Raw genomic sequence first — 27,805 nt, forward strand, 5'->3', positions numbered from 1 at the left:
GGTTCTTCCTAGGGCTTCTACCATCACGATGAATATGAAAGGATAGATAGGATCTCCTTGTCTAAGGCCTCTAGAAATCTCAAAGAAGCCTTTAGGGGTTCCATTAACAAGTATAGATATTCTAGGGCTGGAAATGCATTCATAGATTAGATTAATCCATTGTTTAGAAAAGCCAAATGCTTCTAGGCATTTACATAGAAACCTCCAATCTACTTTGTCATAAGCCTTCTTAATGTCTAGTTTGATTAACATACTTGGATTTAAGTTTTGTTGAATGGAGTATATTACTAACTCCATCAAAGATGGATCTTCCTGGAATAAAACATGTCTTCTCATCAGCTATAATATATGGAATAATTGTTTTTAGGCTATTGGCTAAAGCTTTAGTGAGTATCTTGTATATAACACTGTAGAGTGAGATCGGTCTGTATTCATCGAAGTTATCTGCTTGCTCTTTTTTGGGTATTAAGGTTATAAAGGTATTATTGATTTCTTTCAAAGATCTACTCGAATTTCTGGCTGCTTTTAAGGCCTCCACCATTTCATTGCCCTGAATGAGCCAACATTTTTGGAAGAAGCCTACTAGGAAACCATCCGGTACAGGGGCTTTGTCTAGATGCATTTGTTTTAGGGTTGTGTGGATCTTTGTGGCAATGAATTTTCTATTTAGCATTTGGTTTTGTTCAATAGTAATAAGTTTTGGAATATTTTCCAATTTTTTTGATTGATCTCTAAGATCTGAAGAGTCCCAATTGTTTAGGATGTTCTTGAAGAAGTTTACAACCTCTTTAGCTATTTCCTTAGGATCTTGAATAAGTGTACTTGCCCCATCTTTAATTCTAAAGATCTTATTAACATTTCTTCTTTGCTTTGTACTGTTGTGGAAAAACTTGGCGTTCTTATCACCTTCTTTTAACTAGGATTCTCTAGATTTCTGCTTCCAAAAAACTTCCTCTTTTTCTAGGATATCTTCATATTGGCTAAGTAGCTCTTTCTCTTTCTGGTAACCGTGTTGGTCCATCCCTTCCTTAATTAATATCTCATTTAATTCTTCCATTTCTATTTCCAGCCTCTTTTGATTCAAAGATGTTACCAAAGTATTCTTTGTTCCATTGTAGTAACTTTCTTTTGATAGTTTTTAGTTTAGATATGAAGCAGAAGAGTTTGGACCCTGTGAATTGTTTCTCATTCCACAATTGCTCGATGTTTTTAAAGAAGTGTTCATCCATCATCCACATATTTTTCAAATTTGAAAGGACATCTTTTGGGTTTGGTTTCTTCTTCTATGATTGGTGGGAAGTGATATGAACTTGAGTTTGGAAGAATTTTTGAGTTCAAGTAAAATGGGAAGCTTGTCAGTTAAAAAAAATCTATCTAATTTTTCTGCTATTTGGCTGAAACTTGATCTTCTATTGTTCCAATTAAAATTACCATTAGTTGCCTTAATTTTTAACAAGTTATTTTGGTTAACCCACTGTTTGAAGTCGATTAGGGATTGGGGTTCCTTTCTAATGTCCCTACTCTTTTCGGTTAAATCCAGTATGGCGTTAAAGTCTCCTCCTAGGATTATATTGCAGATAGTATATTGATTAAAGAAGGCTTCTATTTTAGTCCATAGATCTTTCTTTTTATCCATCTGTATTGGCCCATATATGTTTTTCAAAATAAAAGTTAAGTTGCTTTGTAGACTTCTGATGTAACTCCCCTATCCAAATCTTATTATTGTCTAGTGTTTCAAAAGAGACACTTTTAGGGTCCTAGATAACTCCTAGAGCACCCGAGGCTCCTTCTGCCCTCACTATTTCCATCTTCCAGGCTCCTAGTTTTCTCTTGAATAGCTCAGATTCTTCTGTATTTAGTTTGGTATTTTGAATTAATATTACTTCAGATTTCCAAGAAAAAATGCAACGCTTTAAAATGTGTTGTTTGTTAGGGGCATTCATGCCCCTAACATTCCAAGTGATTACCCTCATTTCTCATTGGGAAGGACCTTCCCCTTCCTTGCATTAAACAAAGTGGTCAATTTTACTTGATATTCTGCCAAACCATCTATCGCTCGTAATTCACTCAATGAGTTCCTACCCCTCCTCTTGATTTGCTTTGCACAGTCTGGGCTTCCTCTATTTTGGAAATTTTGCATTAAGCCCAATGTTGCTTGCTCCTTAATGGCTGTCTCAAATAGAGTCTTGCTTGCAATAGACTCTTTACCTCCATTTCTTCAAACCATGTCAAATACAGCTTGCCCAGGTTCATTTTCTACAACTGTTGTCATATCCCTATCCTCCTCCTCTTCCTCAACTGCCACTTCCTCTGTTTCCATTAATTCCAATATCTTTTTTATCAGTTGTTGTTTCTCTGCAGCTTCTCCCTCTTGTTTTTCCTCCTCTTCTTGTTGCAAACCCATCATACCATAAACTGCTTCCAATTTCGAAGGAATCTAATAATTGTCCTTAATCTCATGATTATCAGTATTAGCTAATTTTTCTAAATGTTGTTTGCAACTCTTCTTTTACTGTACCATTATCTTTTTGAATTTGGTTGAGATCAACCTCTTCTTGATCCAATATAGCAATTTGTTCTTCAACTTCTCCTTTAAAATCTTTTGTATTGTGTAGGAGTTGCTTTAGGGTTTCTTTGCTATGTGAGGGTATAATTTTATTTGATCCAGAATATACTGGGTCCTATTTTGTGGGGGAAATTTCAATGGGAGTCTTCTGCTGCTCTTCTCCCGGAGATTCCACCACAAAGCCTTCACTCTCCAAATTGGATTTTATGGTCACGTCTTGTTTTGGAGTGGGCAGATCGAATTTGTCATTAATGATTCTAGGTTTATGCCTAGTTTTGAGGATGATATTTTTTTCATCTATAATGCCATTATAAAAGGAAGGTTTGATAATCCAGCTCCCTTTTTCTATTGATAATTCCAAATGTTGTAAGTATTTAATGTTGGGGTCTATATTTAAGAGTAATTTGACAAATCCTATATGGTCCATCCTAGAGATTTCCTCACAACCAAGAAATGATCCCATCTTATTGCCAATAACTTCTAAAATCTCAGGCAACTGATATTCTATAGGGAGCATGCCAAGATTAACCCATTTTGGAAATTGAGTAGGTCTATAAGAGTTAGGGAAAAAATTTGGTTCCCAATCTATGCAGTGAAAACAATATCCTTTAAAAAAATTTATGTTACCATACAAAATTTCTTGCTTGACTTCCCCATTTTTACAGATTATCAATAGGAAATCATTTTCTAGGATAGAAATACTTACATGTGCGGGATATTTGACTTCCCACCATTCAATGATGCTCTGGATTGGTTGGTTTTTGCCAAGCTCCAAACAACCAATATTCCCAATTTTGCATGGCGATCCCAGATAGGTTTCATGAAATTTGTAGAAATTTGTAGGAATCTTTAATTCTTATTACTTGCCATTTGTTCTTTGTTAGGTTTTGCTAGAGGCACCAAAGATCACTGGGCGAGGAGGAAGTGCCTCTTCGTTCCAAGGGGAATACCATTTGCCCCTGTAGTCGAGCTCTAATTAGTTTCTTGTGTAGAAATTTGATTAGTCGCCCTTGAGGTCCCCTACAATGGCCTCGACTCTCTTTGTGGCTGAAACCTCTTATGTTTGTGGGGCCATGTCGTTTTTTTCTGAGGGATGCCTGAGCTGAAGCTCAGGGGTCTTTCCCGTGGCTGCCTTTTGTTTTTGAATTTTCTAGAGTGAACTATTTGCCAACCATCCTCATTTACTGGTGCAGGAGGCCATTGTTCCCGAAAAACAGAGGTGTTATCTTTTCACATTTTTTCGCATTAGAGTAGAGCATATCCTTCTATATTATAAGCCTTTGTTTTGTTTTGTTTTTAGTTGTAATGAAAGCTTGCAGAAATGCTTGAACTACTGATAGACATGGGATGTTTTCATTGTATTTTTACTCTAAAGATATTCTCTATGAAGATCAATTATAATTTCTTTAATGATGTAAATTTGTTTATTTAACTAATTTTTTTCCAGGTTTCCTCTTAGATTTATTTTGTATTGGAAAGGAAGATCATGAAAGTTCCATGTCCATTACGATTGTACAAATCCATTTCTTATTGAAAAAGTTGTATCCAGTGTAATCAGAAATGATCATTCTATTTTAAGTGCACAATTTCTATCATTTTTTGGATTTTAGGTGGATTAATTGTTGCACATACGATAAGGGTAGAGTACTGTGTATATATATATATATCATAATAAATTTTGTATTAAATTTTAATAGCTACAATGTTTGAGCATTGCTTGAACAAATTGATTGTTTTGGGCACCTTTCACATACATGTCGTTATGTTGAACCATTTCTTTTAAATGTTTTCTTTAAATATAAGAATTTAATACTTTTTGAGGGCAATTGACTAACAATTATTTATGCATCTCTTTTAGGGATTTCGATTAATGTATCTTCTACTAATGCTATTTTTTTTCGTCATTCTTCCTTTCCCTAATACAAGAGTTATACATAAAATATTTTTTTGTTTGTACCACAATTACTTTAAAATTAACATACATCATTTAAAAATGTTGTAACAAAAGTTAAACATTAACTTTTAAATGTTCATTCTAGTGAAGCAAATACATCAATATTAGCTTTCAAGACATTAATCAAAATGAACATCTTTTATTTTATAATGTTTCATATTTTGAAATTTGATACCTCTCAACATCTTTTACATAGATTTTCTTAAAATTATAGGTATGCTAGTATTATTTTTATTAAAGATTAAGATGTTAATATTTAAATATATAATATAATAAAATAGTAATATATTAATATAATCATATCTTAATAATAATTTAATATTAATTATAATATAATAATATAACAATTTTTTAAATGAAATAATGAATAAATTTAATATCTTTTGGCGTACTTTATCTATATTCTTCTTAAGATAAATATGCTAGTTTGTACAATAGCAACATGACCATTTCAAAAAATCAAAATTTATGTAATTATTTTATTAAGCAAGCAAAGCTATCATGACTTTTACAAAGCATGTTGTGACATATTACAATTATGATCTACATCATAAAAATATGAATATATAAATTCAATTCAACTATACCTTCAAATCTATATAATATATTTTTCAAATTTCACAGAAATATCTTTAAATATTTTACATATATACTAATATTAAGAACAGTCACATATGCCCACATAGGAATAAAAAAAAGAATGGCGAGCGAAGTGCAGAGGGTTAGCGAGGAGCAGAGGGCGAGCGTGGTGTAGAAGGCGAGCGTGGTGCAGAAGGCGTGCGGAATGCAAAAAGCGGTGTGTGATGCGCAAAGATTTTCATATATTGAACATACACATGAAGATGAAGCCCAGCAGGAAACGCATATATGGCGGAGGGCAGAGGGAATCTACGATGATCAAAAGAAGGTGCAGCCTTCAGAAAAACTGACAAAATGGCGAATACTGGATGTGGATTGGAATGATAACAGGCCGATTCACAGAGTCCGAAGTAACGAACACACTCCACTCAATGAGGCAGATGATTCACAACCAAAAACTTCTGAAGAAGCTAGCATAATCGATCTGATAACAATTGATTTAATGGATGAAGTGGTGGATGAGAAGTGTATTTGGGAAGACCTCGCCTTTATTGCCCGAATTATTGGACCAAAACAATCAAGGAAACGAATAACGCCTTGGGTAGAGAAGAATTGGGGTAGACATGCGGTGGTAAAATACTTACCAAAAGGTTTCTTCGTCATAATTTTTGCAGAAAGAGAAGAGAGGGACCAAGCCCTAAATGCGAAAAACTGGTATTTTGAATATTTTCCACTATACATCCAACCCTGGACACCCAACTTTGATCCGTTAAAACTGGCGGTTTATGATACACCCATATGGATTAGACTGTTCAATCTTTCGATCGAGTATTGGGGGGACCCGTGTCTAGAAAAAATTGGTTGATCACTGGGAACCTTATTGGAAATAGATGAGGACATTATTGATAATGATTCTTATGTGTATGCAAGGATGAGAATTGCCGCAGTCAAGCAGATCCCTTTTTGTATAAATTTAATAATGACAAATGGGATTTGGAGGCAAGATATTGAAATTGAGAAAGAAATACATGTGTGTCAAAGATGTGGAAGTAGAACACACCATACCAGAAATGCAGAGTGTTTGTGCGAAGGGAAAATATCAAAGTACAGAAGGATGAAAAAATGGTATGACTGGAGAAAATGAATGCAAGGACACAGACGACCCCTGAAGAAATGATGGCACAACCAGAGGTTAGCACCCATACAGAACATATTTCCCAGCCTTGTCAGAAGGATTCAGAGCTAGTCAACCCAGAGAGGGTGGCCATTCCAAACCCAGGCTGGTCTTCGCCGGTAGAGATTCCTACTGCAAATGATAATGAGGACTGCACAGTAGAATCTGAGACTAGCAATTCCGAGCCAGAAGATGCTTTAGACAACTTAGACCCCAGATGCATTAGTCAATCTACAAATGCCATTTTGGGTAGAACAAAAAGGGCTGAAGGCAGGAAAAGCAATCGACAGATTAGAGAAGAAAAAGCCAAGGAGAAAGGTATTGTCAGCGTTCGGGAATTCATAAGGAACACCAAGGGAGGCATCCCCTCCCTTGGAAAGAAATGAGAATCACTTCATGCAATGTCAGGGGACTATCGACCCCTGACAAAAGACGCTTGGTCAAAAGATCTTTGATCAAGCTTGAGTCTGACATGGTCTTATTTCAAGAAACAAAAATGTGTGGTAATAAGGTGCATGAGTTCATTAAGTATTGCTCTAAATGGGATGGGTTGTTTCAAGATGCCAGAGGTACCGCTGGGGGCCTTGGAATGTTGTGGAATTCAGAGGTCTTTGAGGTGGATCCAATTGCATCTAATGAGTTTTGGATGGTCTGCAACATTAAGCATAAATCAGGAGATATGTGCTTCCCTTTAGTCAACGTATATGGCTCGACTAAAACATATGAGAAACTGAGGGTGTGGTTTGAGATTTATGATCAATTGCAATTTTTGGAGAAGCACAAAGTTATCTTGGTTGGGGACTTCAATGCAATTCTTGATATAGATGATAAAGATGGAGGACTCAGAAAGAGCACAAAAGTAATGGAGGATTTCAGAGAATTTATCTTGAGGAGTCAAGTGATGGATGTGGTTCTCAAAAATGGAAAGTTTACTTGGACTAACAGAAGACTTAATTTCTCTAAAATTTCTGAAAGATTGGATCGCTTCTTCGTGGGGGAATGGTGGGTCAATGGCAACTTTTCCATAGAAACTAACATCATCCCTCAAGCCGGTTCAGACCATCTACCGGTTATGTTATCTATCAATCATGAAACTCCCAAGAACATGAATTACTTTAAATTTCAAAGCATGTGGTGGAGGGATCCTTCACTTATAGATTCACTAAAAAATTGGTGGTTGGAGAGTAACACATTTTCGGGATCTCCCAGTTTCCGGTTTGTCAAAAGAATCCAATACATTAAAAACAATATCAAGCAGTGGAGCAAGTTTTCATTCAAGAATATCTTTACTGAAAAACTAAGAATAGAAGAAGAATTGGAAGTAATCAATAATCAAGTAATGACTGTAGGAATGGATCGTGAAGACTATATGAAAGAAAAATCACTTAAGGAACAATACGCGGAGCTGTTAAGTAGAGTAGAAGTATACTAGAGGGATAAATCAAGGGCGCTATGGATTGCAGAGGGAGACCGAAACACAAAGTTTTTTCATGCTTCTTCAAAGGGCAGAAGAAACAAGAACAAAATCACGTCAGTTCTGGATGACAATGGAACGTTGAGAGATATGGAGGTTGGTATTGAGCAAGCTGCATTAGAGCACTTCGAGAAAATTTTGGGGTGAAATAACCAATCTTGGAACGCATCTGATAATAGGCTATCTGAAATTCTACATAAGATGGTCTCTGAGGATGAGGTAGCTATATTGTGTGAACCTTACTCCTTGGATGAAATTAAAATTGCTACATTTGAGCTACACCCTCATAAGGCCCTGGGTCCGGATGGAATGAATACGGAGTTCTATCAAAGATTTTGGGATTTTATGGGCCATGACATTTGGATGGTAGTGGAAGAATTCAAGAGAAAAGGTAAGTTTGTTAAAGAATTGAATAACACACTTATAGCCTTAATCCCCAAAAAATAGGATTGCACCACAATGAACGATTTTAGGCCCATATCGTTATGCAATACCATATACAAAATTATCTCGAAGGCTATGGCTATCAGACTAAAGAAAATTATACCTCATCTCATCTCAGAAAATCAAAATGGCTTCACGCCTAGAAGGGAACTAGCGAACAACATTATTCTTGTATCTGAAGTGATGCACTCCATACACAAAGAAAAATTAAAAGGTATGATCATAAAGCTTGATGTTGCAAAAGCGTATGACAAGATGGTGTGGCAATTCTTGGTTAAGGTTTTAAAATTCTACGATTTTCCAAAAGAATGGATAGATTGTGTCTCTTTTTGCATATCCATAGTTAATTTCTCTCTGCTAGTGAATGGTGCAGTCTATGGCTTTTTCAAAGCAACTAATGGCCTTAGGCAAGGGGATCATCTATCCCCTGCCCTCTTTGTCCCGATGGCGAAGGTTCTTGGAAACTTAATTAAAACAAAACAAGCAGCTAGGCAATGGAACGACATTCGACTCCATAGATTGATAGAGCCCATCACACACTCGCAGTTTGCTGATGATACAATTTTGTTTGGAGCAGCTATGGTGAGGGAAGCCAGAGGAGTGATGGAAGTATTAGAGGAGTACTTTCTGCTTTCGGGCCAGGAAATGAACAAGGACAAATCACACATTTTCTTTTTTAACACAAACAAAATGAATCAAAATAGCATCACACATATTCTGGGTTTCAGCATTGCCGAGTTGCCTCTTAAATACCTTGGGATCAGAATTAATAAGGGCAGTAGACAAACCCAAATATGGGAAGATGTATTAAACTCATGCAAGGTGAAATCGGAGCAATGGAAAAATAGGTGGCTTACTCAGGTTGATCGACTTTTAATGATGAGATCTGTGTTAGCAACAGTTTCAATTTACAATATGCAATGCTTATAGATGTCGAATCAGGTTGGTGTGAAATTAGATGGCCTTTTAAAGAAATTTGTTTGGGAAGGGGCTAAGGATCAAAGAAGGATACCATTGATAAATTGGGATACCATGTGCATGCTAAAAGAGGATGGGGGTGCAGGGTTGAGAAAAATGAATATCCAAAACACGACACTTGGTGCAAAGCTATCGTGGAAAATGTATAGAAATCCTGAGAAGCTATGGTGTAGAATTTTTCAGAAAAAAAATATCTAGACTCTGATGCATCGGATCAAATTTTCACAATTGTTGACTCGGAAAAGGGCTCTCCCACCTGGAACTTTCTTTGGAATAGTCGGGGTATTATTACGAACCACATTTCCTGGAAAGTTGGCAATGGGTGTAGGGCTAAATTCTGGCGGGACTCCTGGGATGGTGAATTGCCATTGGCAGAAATCTTCGAAGATCAGGATTGGATTAATTCCATTGAATCAGCCATAGGTATGCAAGTGGCTAACTACTTCGAGGGTGTCGACCGTCATGGCATAAGGACTTGGAAACAGATAACAATAGGTAACTTGGAGTTGTGTAAAAGGTTGGAAGAAATTATGAGAAAGAGAGCAATACTAGCTTCGGGAGAGGTGGATTGTTTATTTTGGTGTGCTACTAAGTCAGGGGAATACATTGTTAAGTTGGGATATGAAGTACAGAGGCATAGGGTTGTCAATCCGAACTAGCCTAGTAAGCTATGTTGGAATAACTGGGTGTTGCCTAAAGCGGGGGCATTTTATGGATAGCCCTTAATGGTCGTATTCTCACTGGCAACAGACTCAAGACAATCGACATCCATGGACCAAGCTGGTGTGCATTATGCAACGCTGAGGAAGAATCGGTGGACCATTTACTTTTCAATTGTAAGTTTGCTCAAAGTTGTTGGGAGTGGTTTCTAAGTATGATGAACCTGTGCACAGTCAGGAATGCGACACTTAAGGATTTTCTAGTTTTATGGCTTATATTCAACCAATCTAAGTGGGGTGCACTGTGGCTGGTGGGGCCTATAATGATTGTCTGGCTGATTTGGAAAGAAAGGAACAAGCGAATATTCAATGAGACATCTAAACTAGTAGAAGTAGTTATTAGCATTCTAAAGGCTGCCATTGAAGAAGCTCTATGTGGTAAATCTAAGAATGTCAGAAAGTTCAGATTCAATGATTGGGATTTGGAAATGGAGAAGAACTTGTCTCTCAAGAATGCGAGCTTCCATTATCCCAGAAAGCAAATTGATAGGAGTAAGGTTAGATGGGCTAAGCCTCATTGCAATTGGGTAAAACTAAACTTTGATGGGGCCAACAGGGGTAACCATGGGCAAGCTGGTTATGGAGCAGTTATTCGAGATGAGGTTGGGAATATTGTATCGGGCACCTACGGGCATATTGGACGAGCTACAAACAATGAAGCGAAACTTAGAGCCCTTGAGGCTGGTTTGCTCCTCTGCAAACAGAAGGGTTTATCTAATGTGCAGGTCGAGGGAGACTCTCAAATAATTATAAATGGAGTGATTAACTCTAGGTTTACAAATTGGAAAATGGCCAAATGGCTTCCTCACATACACACTCTGCTGCAATCAATCAGGCCTTATGAAATATCTCACATCTTTAGGGAAGGTAATCGATTGGCAGATCTTTTTGCCAATCTTGGTGTCATGTCGAATGTGGCAGAAGTGTTAGTTGACCCCAAATCAATAAGCATGAAGATCACGAAACTGAGTAGGAATGATGTAATGGAAAGAAAGCGAGATGGGGTTGGATAATGTACCCACAACATCATGAATAGGTGGCAGAGGAATCATACAACTTTAGCAGATTGACTTCTCAAACTAGTAGTGTCGGTGGATTGAGTCGCATGTGATTGACAAATAGCATTTGTAGGACAGATTTGTGAAGACTGTGCGATCTTGCTCATTTTGGCATGTGGGCCTCATGCGGAAACTACTAGATGTCTCAGTCCCTATTAAAGTGGCTTTCCTCATGGCTCGGCCTTACGGTCTGATAAAATTGAGTGTTGAGCGTATTCTTGGGAGTAAGAACACTATCTTGTTCCATGGCATACTTTGGTAATGTTGGTTGCATGAATTGTGAGGAAACACTCGATGCCCAGCTCCACAATTTGTTTATTTCAAAGGAGTATGTTTATGAGGCCCTCAAAGGTTTGGTTGGGATAACACTCAACTTCGAACGACACTGGTGCGACTCTACTGTTTATGAAGTTGTCCTTATGCCACTAGTGGATATCATTGAGTCCAGGGAAAGCGATGTGGAGTTGCTATGCGGTTTTGTTAAGCTTGTCAATGGAAACTGCATCGCCGATTCCATATTAAGCCCGTCGGAGAATGTGTGGATTAACATTCTTAAGACATACTTTTAGCCGGACATATTCCTACCCAGTGAGTCCGAGGACGAAGAGGAGGGGAGTGCGGATGAAGGGAGTGATGAGTCCGATGATAGTAAGAGAAACCGGGCCGAACGTAGGCGTGTGGAGAAGGAAGAACTAAAGGAGATGATGAGGACATTCGGTGAAAATGCTTGGGAAGTTTTCAGGTGTGCGGTGCAGAATGGGAATATGGCTCCCTTCTGTAGAGTGACAAACTTTGAAACTTGGTGGTTCTCGGCTGGAGCAACAGAAACTGTAATCAGTGTGGGAGAGTTTGCAGGGGTCATCATGCAAACTCTCAGTGGCGGTGCATAATGTAGACCTGGTTTATGGTTGTCTCTGTCTTTGGTTATATGGTTTAAACTGTGGTTTAGGAATACAACGGGTGAGCTAGGAATCTTTGTCTGATTAGGCTCTGTATACAGGGGGAATAGATAGAAAGTTGGATTATGTAATTGCTATCAAGTCCAGAGGCTTTTTGTAATACTTTTCTTGATAGTCAATATAAGAGTGTTATCCCCTTTAAAGATAGCTCTTACCATTAAAATAAAAATAAAAATATTAAGAACAGTCAATGAAAGAAACACTATTAAGATATGCTTCTATATAGGCATAACCATAATTCGCATGCAATCTAAGTTTAAGAAATTTAAATGACGTTATTATTATTAATTAAATTTGAGCGAAAATTGAAAGAAAGACAACGGTCGACTAAAATCAACCCTGACACAAAATTTAAAGTCGACTAAATATAAAAAAAAAAGCAAGTGGCAGAGTCTTTCAAACTTGGCGCAATATATACCCGCGCAATTCAAACTAAAACAACGGTCGACTAAATATAAAAGCACTCTGTTGAGAAGCAGCTCACCGATTCTTTTCTGTTTGCACATCAATAGTAGAAAATTATCTTGTTTAATGACTGTCAATTTAAACAGTCTATTCTTCTTCAATCTCAGCATTGCAGATGGATATGCAGAGCAGTTCAAGTACATCGACACCCTCATTAGGTAGCAATTGAATTTGATATTATGTTTCTACTTTCTTGTTTTCTTTTTGCTTTACTACGATTTGAGCATTATTTAGCAATTGAATTTGATATCTCTCTCTGATTTTGCGTTCTACTGAATTTCTTGCAAGTTTAAAAAGACTAACCTAGGAGTATGCATATGCAGGGCATTTTCTCACTTTATTGTACAGTGTGCATGCAACGCTTCTTTTGGAAATGAGTTGGGTAGTCAGGCACATCTGAATCTTTGAGCATTATTTAGCAATTTAATTTGATATATCCCTCTGATTTTGTGTTCTACTAAATTTCTTGCAAATTTATAAAGATTAACCTATAAGTATGTGTATGCAGGGCATTTTCTCACTTTATTGTACAATGTGTATGCAACGCCTCTTTTGGAAATGAGTTGGGTATTTAGGTGCATCTGAATCTTTGTGCATTATTTAGCCATTTAATTTGATATATCCCTCTGATTTTGCGTTCTACTAAATTTCTTGCAAATTTGAAAAGATTAACCTAGAAGTATGTGTATGCAGGGCATTTTCTCACTTTACGGGACAATGTGTATGCAGCGCCTCTTCTGGAAATGAGTTGGGTAGTCAGGTACATCTGAATCTTTGTTATGAACGCACTGCCTTCCTTTACAATGTAACACTTCATATGAATGGGTGTCTGAGAATTTAAATATCAACTATTTTTTAAATATGCTTTTGTTAGAAACTGATATTTTCTATTTCAAAATGGTATGTGTTGTGATTCCTGTATCTTTTCTTAAAGTTTCTGTGTCCAATATGGGGTATATAAATTTGAAACAGTTCTTTGTGCATGAAAATTTACTCTTCTACAACAAACTGTATGGCATGTGGCACGATCCTATCCTCTTGAAATTAGTTTATAGTGCTATAAGAGGAATAGAAAATCACTGCGTCGAAGTCATTGTTATAGACTAATTCAGAAGTCTAGATCATACTTCGGAGATTTTGAAGAGCCCAAAGGTTTTGGAGAGCCCTGTTTGTATCAGTCTTCAAAGTAAACATATTAGATGTCATTTGAGTACATATTAGTCTTTCTAGCATGAGCTCTTCACTCTTTCATCAAATCAATATCCAACCTTCTAGACATGGTCATCATGGCACTCCTGCCACATCATTATAATTTCTGCTTAAATCACCATTGATTGTTTATAGTTTCATCCTTCATCCTGATGGATGTTAGCATACATAATTGGGTCAGAATAAACTTTTGTAGTTCCTTCAAATCTTAGGTGATCATCAACCTTCTTATAGAATTCTTGTTAGACTTGCTTAAGTTGATAGAAATCCTTTCTCAATCAGATCAGAATTTTCTTTTCTGTCAATAAGAAAACCTTGTGGGCGCAGTGTACGAATGATGAACCTGCCAAACCAAATTCTTCTGGAATATCTAATGAAACTTGTGGTTATCAACATAGGTGTAAGTGAATCTCTTCATAACCAAGGCCTTCCTTTTGTGTACACTTTTTTCGTTCAGTATGTCCATTTGCATTCAATGTGAAGCTCTAGACATAGGTGTCAGTGTATCTGCTTTGAATTTGGTTTAGTCTGTCCATTTGCATTCAATTGGTGTTGTATCTGTGGCGATTCAATCAACTCCCAAGTTTTTCTTGGGACAAAGAATTGCATTCAATAAGTATAGCACCTTTCCAAACTTTGTTTTAGCCTTACCAAACAAAATTGGATCATGCCATAGTTTATTGGCTGAACTGGCACAAGACAGTGATGACGCTTTACAGAAAATTTCTTAATTTTGTAGAAAGCCCTGCTTTTGAACCCCAATTCTTTAAATTTTGTAGAGACCACCGCTTTTGAAACATATAGCATCAACGTGGTCGGCACACAACAGTGAAGTTCTTATTTAGCAGTCGACAATGACTAGATTCTGTTATAATCAAAATACATATGAAACATCCAAATTGGGTTATTTCTTTAGGGGAATTTGATCTTGGCCCTAGCTTTATGAATAAAATTCTCCAAGAGCTATTGGAAACAGGTAATGAGACTACATAATTCATCCTCTGTACATGTCATATTGCTCCTGAACCCAAAGAAAAAATCAATTCAGATACTGCAAACTTTTCATATTGGCCATGAAAAGATTTTTCTATTTTTCGATTTCATTAATTTTTTCAAAAAGGCCATGGTACATTCTTTGTTATCTCCTTTCCCATGTCTATCTTTCCTATTTGTATTTTTTCTGATTAATGCATTTGTTTCAACTTCAAGCAATACTCATCTTCCATATGGTTCATTTTACTTCACCATCTACAATTTTTATCAGATTTGTTGGAATGAGCATTGACTCGACCGATTGTATCTCTCTTTTCTTGAGTCTCAACCATGACCATAAATCTTTCACCTTGTAAATTCCTGATTATGTATCTTCGTCTTGATCTTAATTGCTATGTTGATTCAGAAGAATATCTATAAGCACTGATAATGGTATTTTAGTTTGACATAATATTCATAAAAGTGTGATACAATTATTGCAAAAAACTTGGTGAGAAATTAGAAAAATTTGGCATCGATTTCTTTGTTGATTGCCTGAAATGAGTTCTTAATTGTTTGATTCTTGAACATGTTTTGTGAGTATTGCTTTCAGGAATCTTCAAACTAGTCAACTATAGAACAATCAATTCATTGGACGAATGAAAAGGGTTTAATATTTTATCAGACTTCAAAGGCATATCATTGCCTCAAGTGTTTGAAACAATACCATTTATAACAGAAGGAGAGACAAATGACATTCTTGTTTTTTTCATTCATTTCTTACAGGTTTAAGCTTTACAGTTGGCATTTGACTGGATGATTTCAGCATAAAATTACTTCTATTTCTTGCTTCCATGTTGGATGCTTATTTTTTTAATTATACGAGTCTATGGTAAAGTGAATCTTTGAAGATGTCCATGTAATAGTATAGGAACATAAGGAGAAATTCCAAACACTTAAATTTCTTAAATTACTTATAAATTCGATATGTTTAATTTTTTTAATTTCCTCAATATTTTGTTATTGTCATATGCTTTCTCCTGGCTAGACTTTGATTCAGATGGTACAGGAGATGGACGGACAAAATCACTGTGTTATTTGCAGCATCTAATCCATGTGCTCTCATAATTCTAGTTCCTTAACCATCTTTCCATATTTCATGTCAACAATGGCTTGCTTATGTAGAAACTATTGTCAAGGCTTATGCTCAGGTATTGATAATTGCTTGTGCAACCTTTTCGCCTTTCTAATACATTGAATGTGCACTAGCATAATGCTGGGTGATTTTGTCGAATCTCATTGATATATGGTAATTTCTGTGCCCTTGGTAATATTTTGTTTACCTTGTATTTCAATGCTCTGTTTATCTCTCAGTGATTTTCCTAAACAACTTTCAAAATTTATATCAGTATTTAAATCTTATAATAAAATATAAATTGCATTCCTATTTTTTATAGGAAAAAATACTGTATTAATTAGTGGGAAATTAAAAAAATGTCGACTTCATCTACCTGTTACTTCTGGAATAGCATTGAAAAACCAAGAACCATTTTTTCTGAGATATTCTGCATTGTTTTCATATGATCCTTCAAACACTTTCTTGAATATACAATAAGGTTAACAACAAAGAAAATATCAAAACTACAAATCTGTCAGTCTACTGTCCCAAGGGACATAGCATATGAGATTAATATCTTTAAAGCTGTATAATGTCCCTTTGATTTAGTATTCTATCCAAATGCGAGATTTAATGGTTATGTGGATCCCCATCCACCTCTTTTTAAATTATATGGATGATCTCAAACAAACTTTATTTCCTTACTGGTCTGGAAGTGCACCAAATGGTAGGAGGTGGGTAAAACATTGGATTAGGAAAGTGAATTGAATGAATATTCTGAGACAGCCTTTGTAATGCTCTCAATGAAACTATACACATTACATTGTCTAAAAGAACTGGAGGTTAGTACACAACCTCTCTCTATGCACTTTGGCCTTACCAAGCCTGAGCGGAGATAGGCTCATGTACAGGGATAAGCAGCTAATGGGACTACAACCAGAGTTACCTAGACAAGGGAAAGAAACAGAATGAGTAGAAAAATAAGCAAAAAGTAGTAGCATTCAATGTACAGTCTTTGCATGCAGACTAGAGCACCTTCTTCTACAATCACACCTCTCATGCATGGAGAAGTTCAGTCATAACCATCTTCTATAGATGTAAATGATGGTGGGAACACTGCTAGCAAGGTCAATGCCTTTGCATTTAAAAGATGAATAAGGGAATTTGGTCCAATCAATTTATCTGCCAAGGGACTTAACTAGTTTCAATGCAAGATAAGCTTCCTCTATTTGATTATACTTATAATGGACAGATTTCATCAGCATATTGAGAGATGCTTGCCATCAAGATCTATGCCCTGTTTTTTCTTTTTGGGATAAGAATTGTCATTACTCATTTTATTAATATAAGAGGATTGTATGTTGACATTATTAGCTAGACTATTTTTATCAATATTGGTTTCAAGGAGGAAAACATACATATGGAGAAATCATCAATACAACTGAAAAATACCGATTATTAAATTCAAAGCGTTAATTCAACATATAGAAGTGAAGTTTTGTTCCCAATGGACCAAATAAAATAGGTATTCAATGTTTACCTAATGTACTCTAACATTTACTTTGTTGAGGCATTATATTGTTTATATTTTTAGATATCTGATAGAATTATGAACATATAATATTCCTGTAACTCACTAGGTTTTTTTCATGTAATGCCTTTCATTCTAATGATTATATTTTTTATTTTGTGCAGGCCCAACATAAACCAAAACAACATGTATAGTATAGAAAAATATAAAACATTCATATCACCTGCTTCTTCTTTCGGATAGCTTTGCATATGCTTGTTCTTCTCCAATATACTATGGAGAAACATCAATAAATTCAAGTCCAAATTTGATAAAGAATGATTTAATATCTGCATCTATGCATTCAGTTTCCCTTCAACGACAGGCTACTGCTGCCAGGGCCTCATCAAGCCAAGCAGGTCGCATTACCTTGATTTTTTTGCTCTTGCCTTTGGCATAATCACTGTTGCTACAATAATACCATTTAGTCTGAATGAAGTTTACATTACCTACTTTGATGTATGTTTTGTTGTGAATGAGCCCGCAAGAAAACTATCACATTACTTTGTCATCTATGAGCATGGGCATGTGCATGTCCACAATGATTGGCTTAGCTATGTTTACACATCTTTTAAGGAAAATTAAGTTTTTACTTTTTACACTAGGGTGTTTTCATTTCACTATAGGATATAGCATGGCCCAGATGAAGGTGCTTGGAAGAAAATATATAGAATGTCAAATATTATGACATGAAAAAATGCTTTAGTGACTTCAAAAAGCCTTTTAGATTTCTAGATATTACGACATGGATAGCTACTTTTTATATATTCCTGATGCAAAGTTAGGACACAAACAACAACGTAAGTGATAGGAAAATTCCTAATGTGTATTCATCATTACCATTACATATGGATATATATGAAATTTGTACAAAAGTCTTAGGTATTCCTTCGGTGATTGAGTAGAAAATGAGGGTGTTGTCAGTAGCCTCTCTTTCTTATCCAATGGAGATCTCTTTATTCAGTGCTTCTGTTCTTTATGAATAGAATTTGTGATTGTGGTTCACTAAACAATTGGTTAAAGGTGCTTTCTGAGTAACACTAGATTATTTTACATGATGCGTTAATCCATTAGGAAGCTTCAAATTTTTTACAATACAATCCTATACTATTTTATTAAAAGAATTTTATTAAAAATACAATAGTTCTTTTAGGGTTTTATTAAACAATGTGAAAGGGAAAGACTTTAAGATATACATGCTTAATTTTTTAAGGGAAAGTGGCAATTATATACAAAAATCATTTTAATTTGGCAATACGAACATGAAGGTGGACTTAACGAGTTTATAACACAATGTGCAATAGGAATGTAAAGTACAATGATCATAACATACAAGTTTCTGGTGGAGAATAACAACTTGGTTGGTCTTGAGTAGCATCTTGGTTGTTTGGGTTCCTGTTTACCAATCTTGAAGGTGCCAAAAACCCAACCAAGTGAACCACTACCCTGTCCACCCCAACCAAGTGGACTTAGCAACCTATTCTATAGAACAATCAATCCTATGATAAAAAAGTTAAGATCATGGACTTAGGTGAGGGGTGAAGACTTGGATCTTTTAGGGATCAACTAGGAAGAGGACTTCACTGTATCTCGCATTTCATTGTGGGCCCATCCTCAACCCCAATTGATTGTGTTGGCACAAGAGAGATTTCCACATGTAGTAAACCTACTATATTGGTGGATTCTAACTTCAATTGCCCCTAGGCCACCAACAAGTCTATCCACCCAAAAAGTAGCTCCAAACATATATCATGTTGTGGCCATAGCAATATTGTAACCACTCCCCTTCACAATATGGGTAGCACCTGGCATTGATCACCTCCATGCTATAGGTGACTGCCTATTAACACCCTTGATACGATAGTTAACTCCAATTTTTTTTACTTGCATGATAGGGGTAACTACCAACTCAACCACTCTTGGACTACATCTAGGGTAACCCTTGGTAATCTTTTACTAGTGTCTTGGCTAGTTCCTAAGGTACATAAGGAGCCCCAAGCAACGATCATTGGAATAGTCCAATGATTGCTTATAACTGCTTTGGTATTTGTAATGTCCCCTTTTTGAAATGGGATTTAGTAATAATAACTTATAAAAATAAAAAAAATAATATAATTAAAATTTATTGAATGGTCAAAGGCTATGAAATGAAGAGTTGTGACTCCCTCAAACATGAGGCATAAAAGGGAGATCATTTCATTTGAGAAGGACATCCAAGAATCATTTGTCCAACAATAGTCAAGGAAGAAAGAATGGAGCATATGAATCAAGAAAGGATTAATAGAAAGGAAGGGGTAGTAAATAAGGAAGTGACTATTTCAAAGGGGAGAAATTATGAAAGGTTGTACTCTCTCAAAGGGTGGTAATTGTGAAAGGTTGTGAATCTTTCAAAGGGTAGAAATTATGAAGGGTTGGATTTTTTCAAAGGGTAAAAACTGTGAAAGGTTATGACCCTTGCAAAGGGCAGACATATCGAAGAGGTGTGACTCTCTCTCACATTGGAAGGTATAAAGGGTTATTACACTCAAAGGGCAGAAATGAAGGGTGGTGACTCAAGTCTTATGTAAGGTAGTGACCCTTACACCAATGAAGTATAAAAGAGATCATTCCAATTATTCAAGGATCACTTATCAATCATCATTCATGAATCCACAAAACAATCATAAACTATCAAATCAAGCAATCAATCAACAAACCATTCTATCAAATCAACATTCATTCAATCATCATTCACTAATATATCAAACCAACATTCATTACATCATCACTTATCAATCATCTAATCATCAATCACTTAATCATCACTCACTAGTACCTCAAATCATACAATCAAAGGAATTCATTCAATCAATCAGTCATTCATACATATATCAATCATTCAACAACAATCAAATGATCAAGTCTGATTTTAATAGAATTCAAAAAAAGTACAACAATCTAAAATATTAAGGAAAGTGTATGGTATTTAAGATTATTTATATATAAATTTGTAAGGAATATGTAGTAGTATTGATCTTCCCTCATCAAGCATGCCACCTCGAGCTGGATGGACTAGCGGTCCTGTCATACTTGTGGACCAAGGGGCTGAATGAATTGGAGGCTCATTCCTTGTCCTTGGGCTTGAATGAGGAAGACAGTCTCCCAACATCCTAACATATTTGGGATTAGTTAGGAAACGTGGTAGGGAGATGCAATGATATCGACTTTTTCCCAATTATGTAGCCCACCCCAAGTTGGTTAGTGTTGATGTGTTTTTTATGCACATGCGAACACATAATAAAATACCCAAAAGTATCTTATCCTCTCTTGAACAAAGTTAATCAAATGCTGAAGATTAGCTTAAGGATCACTTGAGACAACTCCAAGGTTCTTATATGTCAGGTCATGATGTGTGGATAAGCATAGTTGGTTGATGTGATTGTTGGTATCACAAGGGGACTTACGTTGAATTATTGAATGCTTGAATCGGTGGGACTTGATCATCTGATGTTATAATCTTGTGATGCTTTTTTGTCCTAAACTAGCTTGAGTTGAAAAAAAGGGCAAAAGATAAAGGGTTGGGGAGTTCTATTCTAAGACCTAGAATGTAAAAAAATGAGTAAATGATTAGATGGAATCCTATTGGGCGAGGTCTCACTATCAAATTGAATAATTTGGCACAAGCTCAGTGCAATTTTCTAAGGACATTTCAAAGATGTTCAAATCATCACCATCAAACATTGCTCATCATTCAAGTTAATGCGTAAACAATGGATGCATAACAATTTGAGGTTAGGTTCATATCATTCCAGTTGACCATGCAAGGTGCACTTACAATCAACAAGAGGCTAGTGGTATGGACTAAACAAATTTCACACAAATACATTCAACAAATTCCTCCATTCAATCTAATCAACATGAAAAACAAATTTAGAAGTAAGATAATGCAAGTTGTTGAAGTAACAAATCAAATTCACCATAACTTCAATGAAATCAATTGTTCTTTACAACAAGGCTTTGACAACAATCTTTGCCTTCTCCTAATCTAACATCTACTCTAATTGCTATTCACTATTCTATTCTTCAAAAATTATCTATTCACTACTTACTATTAACCTTTACAAATGAAGAGCTTGAGCCTTTTATAATGCTCTCAATACAATTCAATGGCTCAAATCAATTTGAGATCAATGGCCTAGATTTTACAATGACGACCTAATTAGGGTTTGCGACATCAAACTCAATTCGGGCTAATGAAATAATTACACACTTTGGTACGACCAATAGATAATAAGGGTAGGTGCCTCAAAGTTTGTGCCATCATGGACGAGTTAGGTTCATTGCATCTAGACATGCTGATGTGGAACTTTTTTGATTGGTGGAGATAGCGACTGGGATGCCACCTCAATTTTGCACTTGTGGACTTGATTCATCATCATGAAGGGATGTTGAGAGATATCTCTTGATACTCAACATTAGTCGCTTGCTTAATATGATGATGATAGGGAGCATTGATGTAGTTGAGTTATTCCTCCATCCTCGCCTGCTTGCCTTTGGGTGATTGTATGGCTTCTCCATCGTGCTCCTTTGATCTCTTCATGTCTTTATGGTGCGGTGAGAATTGAGATTCCTCTTGGGCATTCTTGTGCTTGTAAATGATGTTTTACCCTTTTCATGGTGGTGTAGATCTTACAATCTTTCTCCTTTTTCTTTGCAATCACCACCCTCTCTCGTCTGCAAAACAAAACAAACATGATATCAAATACACATAATATATAACCTTGATAGTTCTTCTAACTTGATATATTCTTTGCTTTTATGTGTTATGCAGGTTTGATAAGAGGATTTAGAGAGAGTCTGCTCTTATGAAGGAGCACTTGAAGTTGATTTTCGCTCCACCCTTGATGTTCACGAAGTTACCCTTAAACTTGTCTTTGAACTCACTTTAATTCATTTCCCTTCATTCCATGGATTCTAACATTGAGTCTTCCACCATTTATTGATGCTAACATGAAAATTGTCTTTAGGGAAAGCCTCTAGAAGAAATTTGCTCCACATGGTGTGCACATCAAGTTCGCTCCCCTTCCTCTATTCATGAAGTTCGCTCCCCTCTCTCAGTTCATGAAGTTCGCTCCCCTCTTCCAGTTCATGAAGTTCGATCCCCTCTTCTGTTTCCCAAAGTTCGCTCATGTACCTCAGTTCATGAAGTTTGCTTTTAACTCAAAATCATTATTTCTTTGCATATATAGTTCACTCTTGGAGGTCATCACATGAAATTCTCTCTCAAACTCATTTTCATGAAGTTCGGTCTCCATCCACAAGACATGAAGTTCGCTCATGTATGCCCAAACATGAAATTCACTCTTCTATGCCCAAACATGAAGTTCGCTCCCCTGGCCTTGAAGATGAAGTTCGCTCCTCAATGCTCAAACATTAAGTTCGCTCTCCTCCTTCAAATCATGAAGTTCTCTCTTGGGGGCTTGGAAATGAAGTTAATTTCAAACAAACTTTTCTTCAATCAGTTTGTTGCTTCATCGATTCAACCCTTAGGTTTAAGTCTTCATTTACAAAAAAATGTCAAACTTTCCCTATGAAGGCCTAAAATGCAAAATTGACTCCTATCAAAGGATACATGAAGTAAAGTTTTCTCCAAAGGAGTACTTGAGGTGACCTCAAATCGAAATCATGCTCACTATATTCATTCAAACGCTCTAATTCACACTCAAACAAGGTTTCTAAGGGAAATTCATTCCAAAAGTGATGGTAAATGAAGTACGCTCTTGAGGGTAGTGAAGTCTCTAACTCACCTTTGCTCTCTTTCGTTCACTCTCTCAAATTTGATGCATCGTGCAATATTCACCATGTAGTCTTAGGATGAATTTTCGCTCTGTGGGAGAGGCACAAGAAGTTTGCTCCACAAGGGGTGCACATGAAGTGAAGTTCACTCCTCAAGAGGAGCACTTGAAGTGACCCTCTAACTAGCAATCCTTCTTCACTCATGATTGGATCTCATGATAGCTAGACTTCACACAAGGCTATCCACTTGACTCCTGGCTTCTTGACCACCTATACCCCTCTAATGCAAAGGCTAATAGCTAAGGACCCTAACACTATACTAGAAAGCAAGAAAAAATTGGGGGTCCCCATTCGCAATGGGACGATGTGTGAATACCTCACAACAGTTAGCTTGTGGGCCAAGAGGTCGAATTGAATTGGTTGGTTGTTCCGCACTCTTGGGCTTAGTTCCATAGAACTAGTATTTGGGCATCCTTCAATTAAGTAGCCCACCCCAAGTTGGTTAGCCTATGGGCCAAGGGGTCGAATTGACTTGGTTGATCATTTTGCGCTCTTGGGATTAATTGTGGGGAATAGTTTTCGAGCATCCTACCAAGCCTTCCCATTAAATTTCTAATATGGTTGGCTTTCAGAAAATGATAAAAAATTGGATTCAATGCATGTAGGATACTATGTTTTTCAATAGGAACTGTTTGTATGTGATCATAGATCCTTGATATTAATGTTAATATTAATTGATTATAATTTTCTCTAAATTGAATTGCAATTATGTACTAGAATACTATTTGTAAATAAATTGTATTGTGGGAATTGTTATTTTGGGTAAAATCAGGTATATCCCCAAAAGGGGACAATGCAAATGAGTATTAAAGCATTGATCTTGCCAACCTGCAAAGAAAAAGATAAATTTAGTTCATGAATTATAGTGTTATGTTTTAAGGTGACACTCATACCACTTTATAATAGCCACTAACATGCTTTCTAATCCATTATTGATTCACATTAGGCCATTGTATGTTGTTTTTGATAATTAAAGTAGCAAAACAAGGGTGCTAACCCTGTATATAAACAAATCATAGGTAACTTTAAAAATAGGTAGTGTTGTGACCCTTTTCACACATCGCCCCATTGCAAATGGGGATCCCCCTTTTTTGCTTAGGCGTCTAGTTGTTTTAGGGTTTTGTTATTTTGGTAGTAATTTTCAATCTCTAGGGCATTTCACTTTTAGAAGTTTGCACATTTCAAGCTATCTTAGATGAAGGGTTGTTAAGATTGCAAGGCAGAGCCAAGCACATAATATTGACAATTTTGTCAAATATTATCAATTCTATAGATATGTTGCTAATATTGCCAATCTTTTGCTAGAGTTGTCTTCAATCTTGTCATGTCGCAAGGTTGTCAAGAAGAAGTCATAGTGAGCGAATTTGGAAACTTCCTTCTAGGGTTTGACTTTTCACAGTTGGAGAATAATGATAAATGAGAGACAAAATTGAGATTTCCTTATGGAGACCAATTCTCTCCACTCTTGAGTGAAATTTAAAGGGTCAATTTTGAAGGAAATAAAATCTCCTTTGTGCAATTTAATTTTCATCTTTGAGAGAGCGAAATTTTAAGGCAATAGAATTGGAAGAATTACCTTGTAAAACAAGGAAAATTTAGCATGTCTTGAACAATTTTTTGGGTGAAATTTGATCCTTCATGATGTTGTGTGCTTCTAGCCTTGGCAATTTTGAGCAAAGAATTGATAATCTTTCTTAAAAAACAAGGGAATTTCAACCTTCCCTATCTCATGAGTTTGGGTCTTAGCAATTTGAGAAGCATTTTGAGAAGTTAAGTTTGGATGAAATTATTGAAAAATATTCCTCAAAAATCAAGGAAGATTAGCACTCCCCTATCAAATGAGTTCCTTCAAAAATCAATGAAGATTTAAATTCCTTCTCATGAGCGGCTAATTGTTAAGAGAAAATATCAATTAAAGGAAGAAAATCAACCTCCAGAAACAAGGAAGACAATAAACCTCCAAAAACAAGGAAGCAAACCAACCTCCAAAAACAAGAAAGAAAACCAACCTCCAAAAAAATGTAAGAAAATTTACTCCCCCAAAACATCGAAGTCTTCCTTAAAAAAAGGAACTTTAAACACCTTAATCAAACCTTCCTTGAAAAACAAGGAAATTGAGATCAAATTAAAACAAAGGCTAGAAAACATGGAATTCCTATTTTAGCACACCACATTTGCAAGTACAAATCACATGGAAGGGTGCCAACTTAGCAAGCATGAAAGGGAGGCAAATTTTGATTTAATTGCAAGCAAAAAACATTTTTGCTTGAAGTCAGCTAATTAATTGAAAGAAAAAACATCAAGGTAAAGTCAACTGGATTGATAGATGAAATGGTGCGATCCTTGAAGCAAGGCATATAAAGTGAAGGAAGAAAGCACTAAGTCATCCAATTCAAATTCAAACTTGCATAAATTTGTACCAAGGAGAGTTATAACAAATTCACATCAAGGGAAGAGCACAACAAATTCACATTAAGGAAGAAATATTCCCTAAGTTTGCACTCAACCAGTAGACTTTAGGAAGTTGAAATTCAATCAGATTTTGTAGCATTTGAAGAGAAAATTGATAGGGTAAAGTTGAAGGAAAATCATTGAAAGAAGGAATTAGTAGAGGGCTAATCATTGATCAAAGGCTAATTGATCAAATCAACATTCGAACTTAGAATTAGACCACTGTGTCAAGTATGAAGGCTAGATTTTGACATAATTCATGAGGAATTTATATATTCAAATGTTGCAAGATCATCATGTTAGTCCTAGAATTATCTTTTAAAATTTTTATTATGATTTTAAGACTTAAATGCAAGATTCATGAGTAGAAATCGTAACTTACATAATTCTGGAATTAGTAACTTGGAATCATTTTTAATCATTATTTTTCAAAATAATATTCTCTACTTCAAAGTTTCGTATATGAGAATGTCAGGAGGAAAGAATGGAGGAAGTGCAAGGAATGATCAAATGATGACCACACTTAGAGGTTTCTTCTCGGAGTCTCAAATTTCATCAAGATGGAAGAAAGTTGGAGATACCAACTTGGAGCAATTGGACCTAGTCAAGCTCAAAAGGAGAATGTTCTGCACTCGAGATCAAATGCCATCCACCGTAGTGAACAACATGGTTAAGAATAGAATTTACCAAGCCGTCAGTTTCCTACTAGCAGTTCAATGCAATGAGTTAATGGTTGAATGTGCAAGGCATTATGATCCCTAAACAAGGACAATAGTGGCACCTAATGGAGTAGTTCTTGCATTCCTTTTGGAAGAGGCAATTAGAGAGACATTTGGTATTCCTCATTGTGATGGGATGGTGAACAAGACTAAAAGAAAGAATCATCAACATTTTTTGAGAAGGCACCTGGAAGATGTATGGGCCTTGTTATTTCGGACTGGATGAGCGGACCGAAGAGACTACAATCCAAGCTACCAAAGAAACTTGTGTGCACCGATTTCAAGGATGAGTATAGTGATATGGTGTTCATGCTCAATAGTATCATGGGGAGTCCACAAGGAGAAATGTTTGAAACGTGGATGTTCTTCTATGTAGAAGGGATTTCTCTAGGTTTGAAGATGATGAATTGGGCTAAGCTGATTAGCGATAACCTAGACATACAATTGAGGGACTTGGAAAGGACAAGAAGATTCTACATGAGTTCTTATGTGATATATACATTGGCTAAAAACATAAGGTATAAGGGATTGATATGCAAGGTGAAGTAGGAATTAAGAGAGGTCATCTCAAGGTATATGATTGCTATCTCCAATTGTAACTGCATGAGAAGGAGCACTACAAAAGAGTCAACGATGCATTCTAAATGTATCTCACCCATCTACTACAAGGAGGAACACATGAAATATTGTTAAAAGGAACACATACATAAGAATCTAGGGGTGCACATACCATTCATATAAGCTTCCTAGATATACAACTGACAAGATGGTGCAACTTGAAGTGGTAAGGCACTTATCAGAGATTGATTTCATTTAGAAGGAAGACCATAACCCTGGGGTATCATTTCCTATTTCAATTGGCAAGATGATAGAAACATGTTATACAACTCAAGCAACCAAGTCAACTAATACAAAATTGTAATTCTATCAACTTGACATATACAAGTAGAGATCGTGCTTTGATCCTCGTCATAAGATGTAGGCAATGGAAAGGAAAAGATACAAGCATATAATCGACATAGAGGATTATTGGGCAAACCTCACAGATGAATTCGTAGTTAGGAGAAAGATTTGGTCTAGGATGTCAATTGACTTCATCAAAAGATGCAATATTTTCCCAGTTTTGGATCAGGTGAAGGATAATGGAGAACATGTATTGCCCCAATATGAGCAAGAAAAGGACAAACCTATCTTAGCACCAAGCTGGTTACAACCTAAACTTATGGATATAAACACATTGATGAAGGATGTGATAGATAATTCAAGTTGGTGGATTGATTAGCGAATTAACAAGTTGAGAAACAAAGGGTATCACATACATACAACAAGATAGATGAGGAAGATTCTGTTGGCATTGAGTTGTCATTGATGTCAATTGGTATTGCAGGCTACCGGTAGTCTGTGTCAAACCGGTATGAAGATGTTTGAACCAGCAGAAAGAAGAGAAGTATGATTATGTGTTGACAGATGATATCATCGGTATGAGGTGAGATGCCGGAGTGAGTTGGCATGCCTGAGTTTTAACCGATAAGGCATAAACCGATATGATGGTTGGCTGTTTG

General features: G+C 36.1%; 2 protein-coding genes across 11 annotated transcripts; both read left to right on the forward strand.

Moving 5' to 3' along the window:
- The first annotated feature begins 7,948 nt into the window (after positions 1 to 7,948).
- On the forward strand, positions 7,949 to 11,836 carry LOC131856885 (uncharacterized). The gene is made up of 6 exons (XM_059208841.1): positions 7,949 to 8,138; positions 8,565 to 9,013; positions 9,122 to 9,312; positions 9,498 to 9,592; positions 9,889 to 10,813; positions 11,536 to 11,836. Exons 1-6 carry the CDS (start codon positions 7,949 to 7,951, stop codon positions 11,834 to 11,836), a joined length of 2,151 nt encoding a protein of 716 aa, XP_059064824.1.
- Positions 11,837 to 12,330: 494 nt separating this feature from the next.
- LOC131057353 (uncharacterized) lies at positions 12,331 to 17,693 on the forward strand. Of its 10 annotated transcripts, none has more exons than XM_057991490.2 (5): positions 12,331 to 12,528; positions 12,694 to 12,752; positions 12,879 to 12,945; positions 13,064 to 13,130; positions 17,364 to 17,693. In XM_057991490.2, exons 1-5 carry the CDS (start codon positions 12,437 to 12,439, stop codon positions 17,391 to 17,393), a joined length of 315 nt encoding a protein of 104 aa, XP_057847473.2. In that variant the 5' UTR covers positions 12,331 to 12,436; the 3' UTR covers positions 17,394 to 17,693. The 10 variants fall into 10 exon arrangements, with proteins under 10 accessions (XP_057847473.2, XP_057847471.2, XP_057847481.2 ...); XM_057991488.2 differs by having other exon boundaries at positions 12,879 to 12,932; XM_057991498.2 differs by having other exon boundaries at positions 12,694 to 12,747.
- The last annotated feature ends 10,112 nt before the right edge of the window (positions 17,694 to 27,805 follow it).

Source organism: Cryptomeria japonica, chromosome 7 (genome assembly GCF_030272615.1).
Source record: "Cryptomeria japonica chromosome 7, Sugi_1.0, whole genome shotgun sequence".
Taxonomy (NCBI): Eukaryota; Viridiplantae; Streptophyta; class Pinopsida; order Cupressales; family Cupressaceae; genus Cryptomeria; species Cryptomeria japonica.

Bases quoted from the DNA above. Each gene is read 5' to 3' on its own strand.
- LOC131856885 (XM_059208841.1), top strand. From the start codon at position 7,949: ATGGTCTCTGAGGATGAGGTAGCTATATTGTGTGAACCTTACTCCTTG. The intron at 9,014-9,121 runs GTGAAATCGGAG...CAATGCTTATAG, and splicing joins ATGTATTAAACTCATGCAAG to ATGTCGAATCAGGTTGGTGT. The intron at 10,814-11,535 runs GTTAGTTGACCC...ATTCCTACCCAG, and splicing joins ATGTCGAATGTGGCAGAAGT to TGAGTCCGAGGACGAAGAGG.
- LOC131057353 (XM_057991488.2), top strand. From the start codon at position 12,437: ATGACTGTCAATTTAAACAGTCTATTCTTCTTCAATCTCAGCATTGCA. The intron at 12,529-12,693 runs GTAGCAATTGAA...ATGCATATGCAG, and splicing joins TACATCGACACCCTCATTAG to GGCATTTTCTCACTTTATTG. The intron at 12,933-13,063 runs GTTGGGTATTTA...ATGTGTATGCAG, and splicing joins AACGCCTCTTTTGGAAATGA to GGCATTTTCTCACTTTACGG.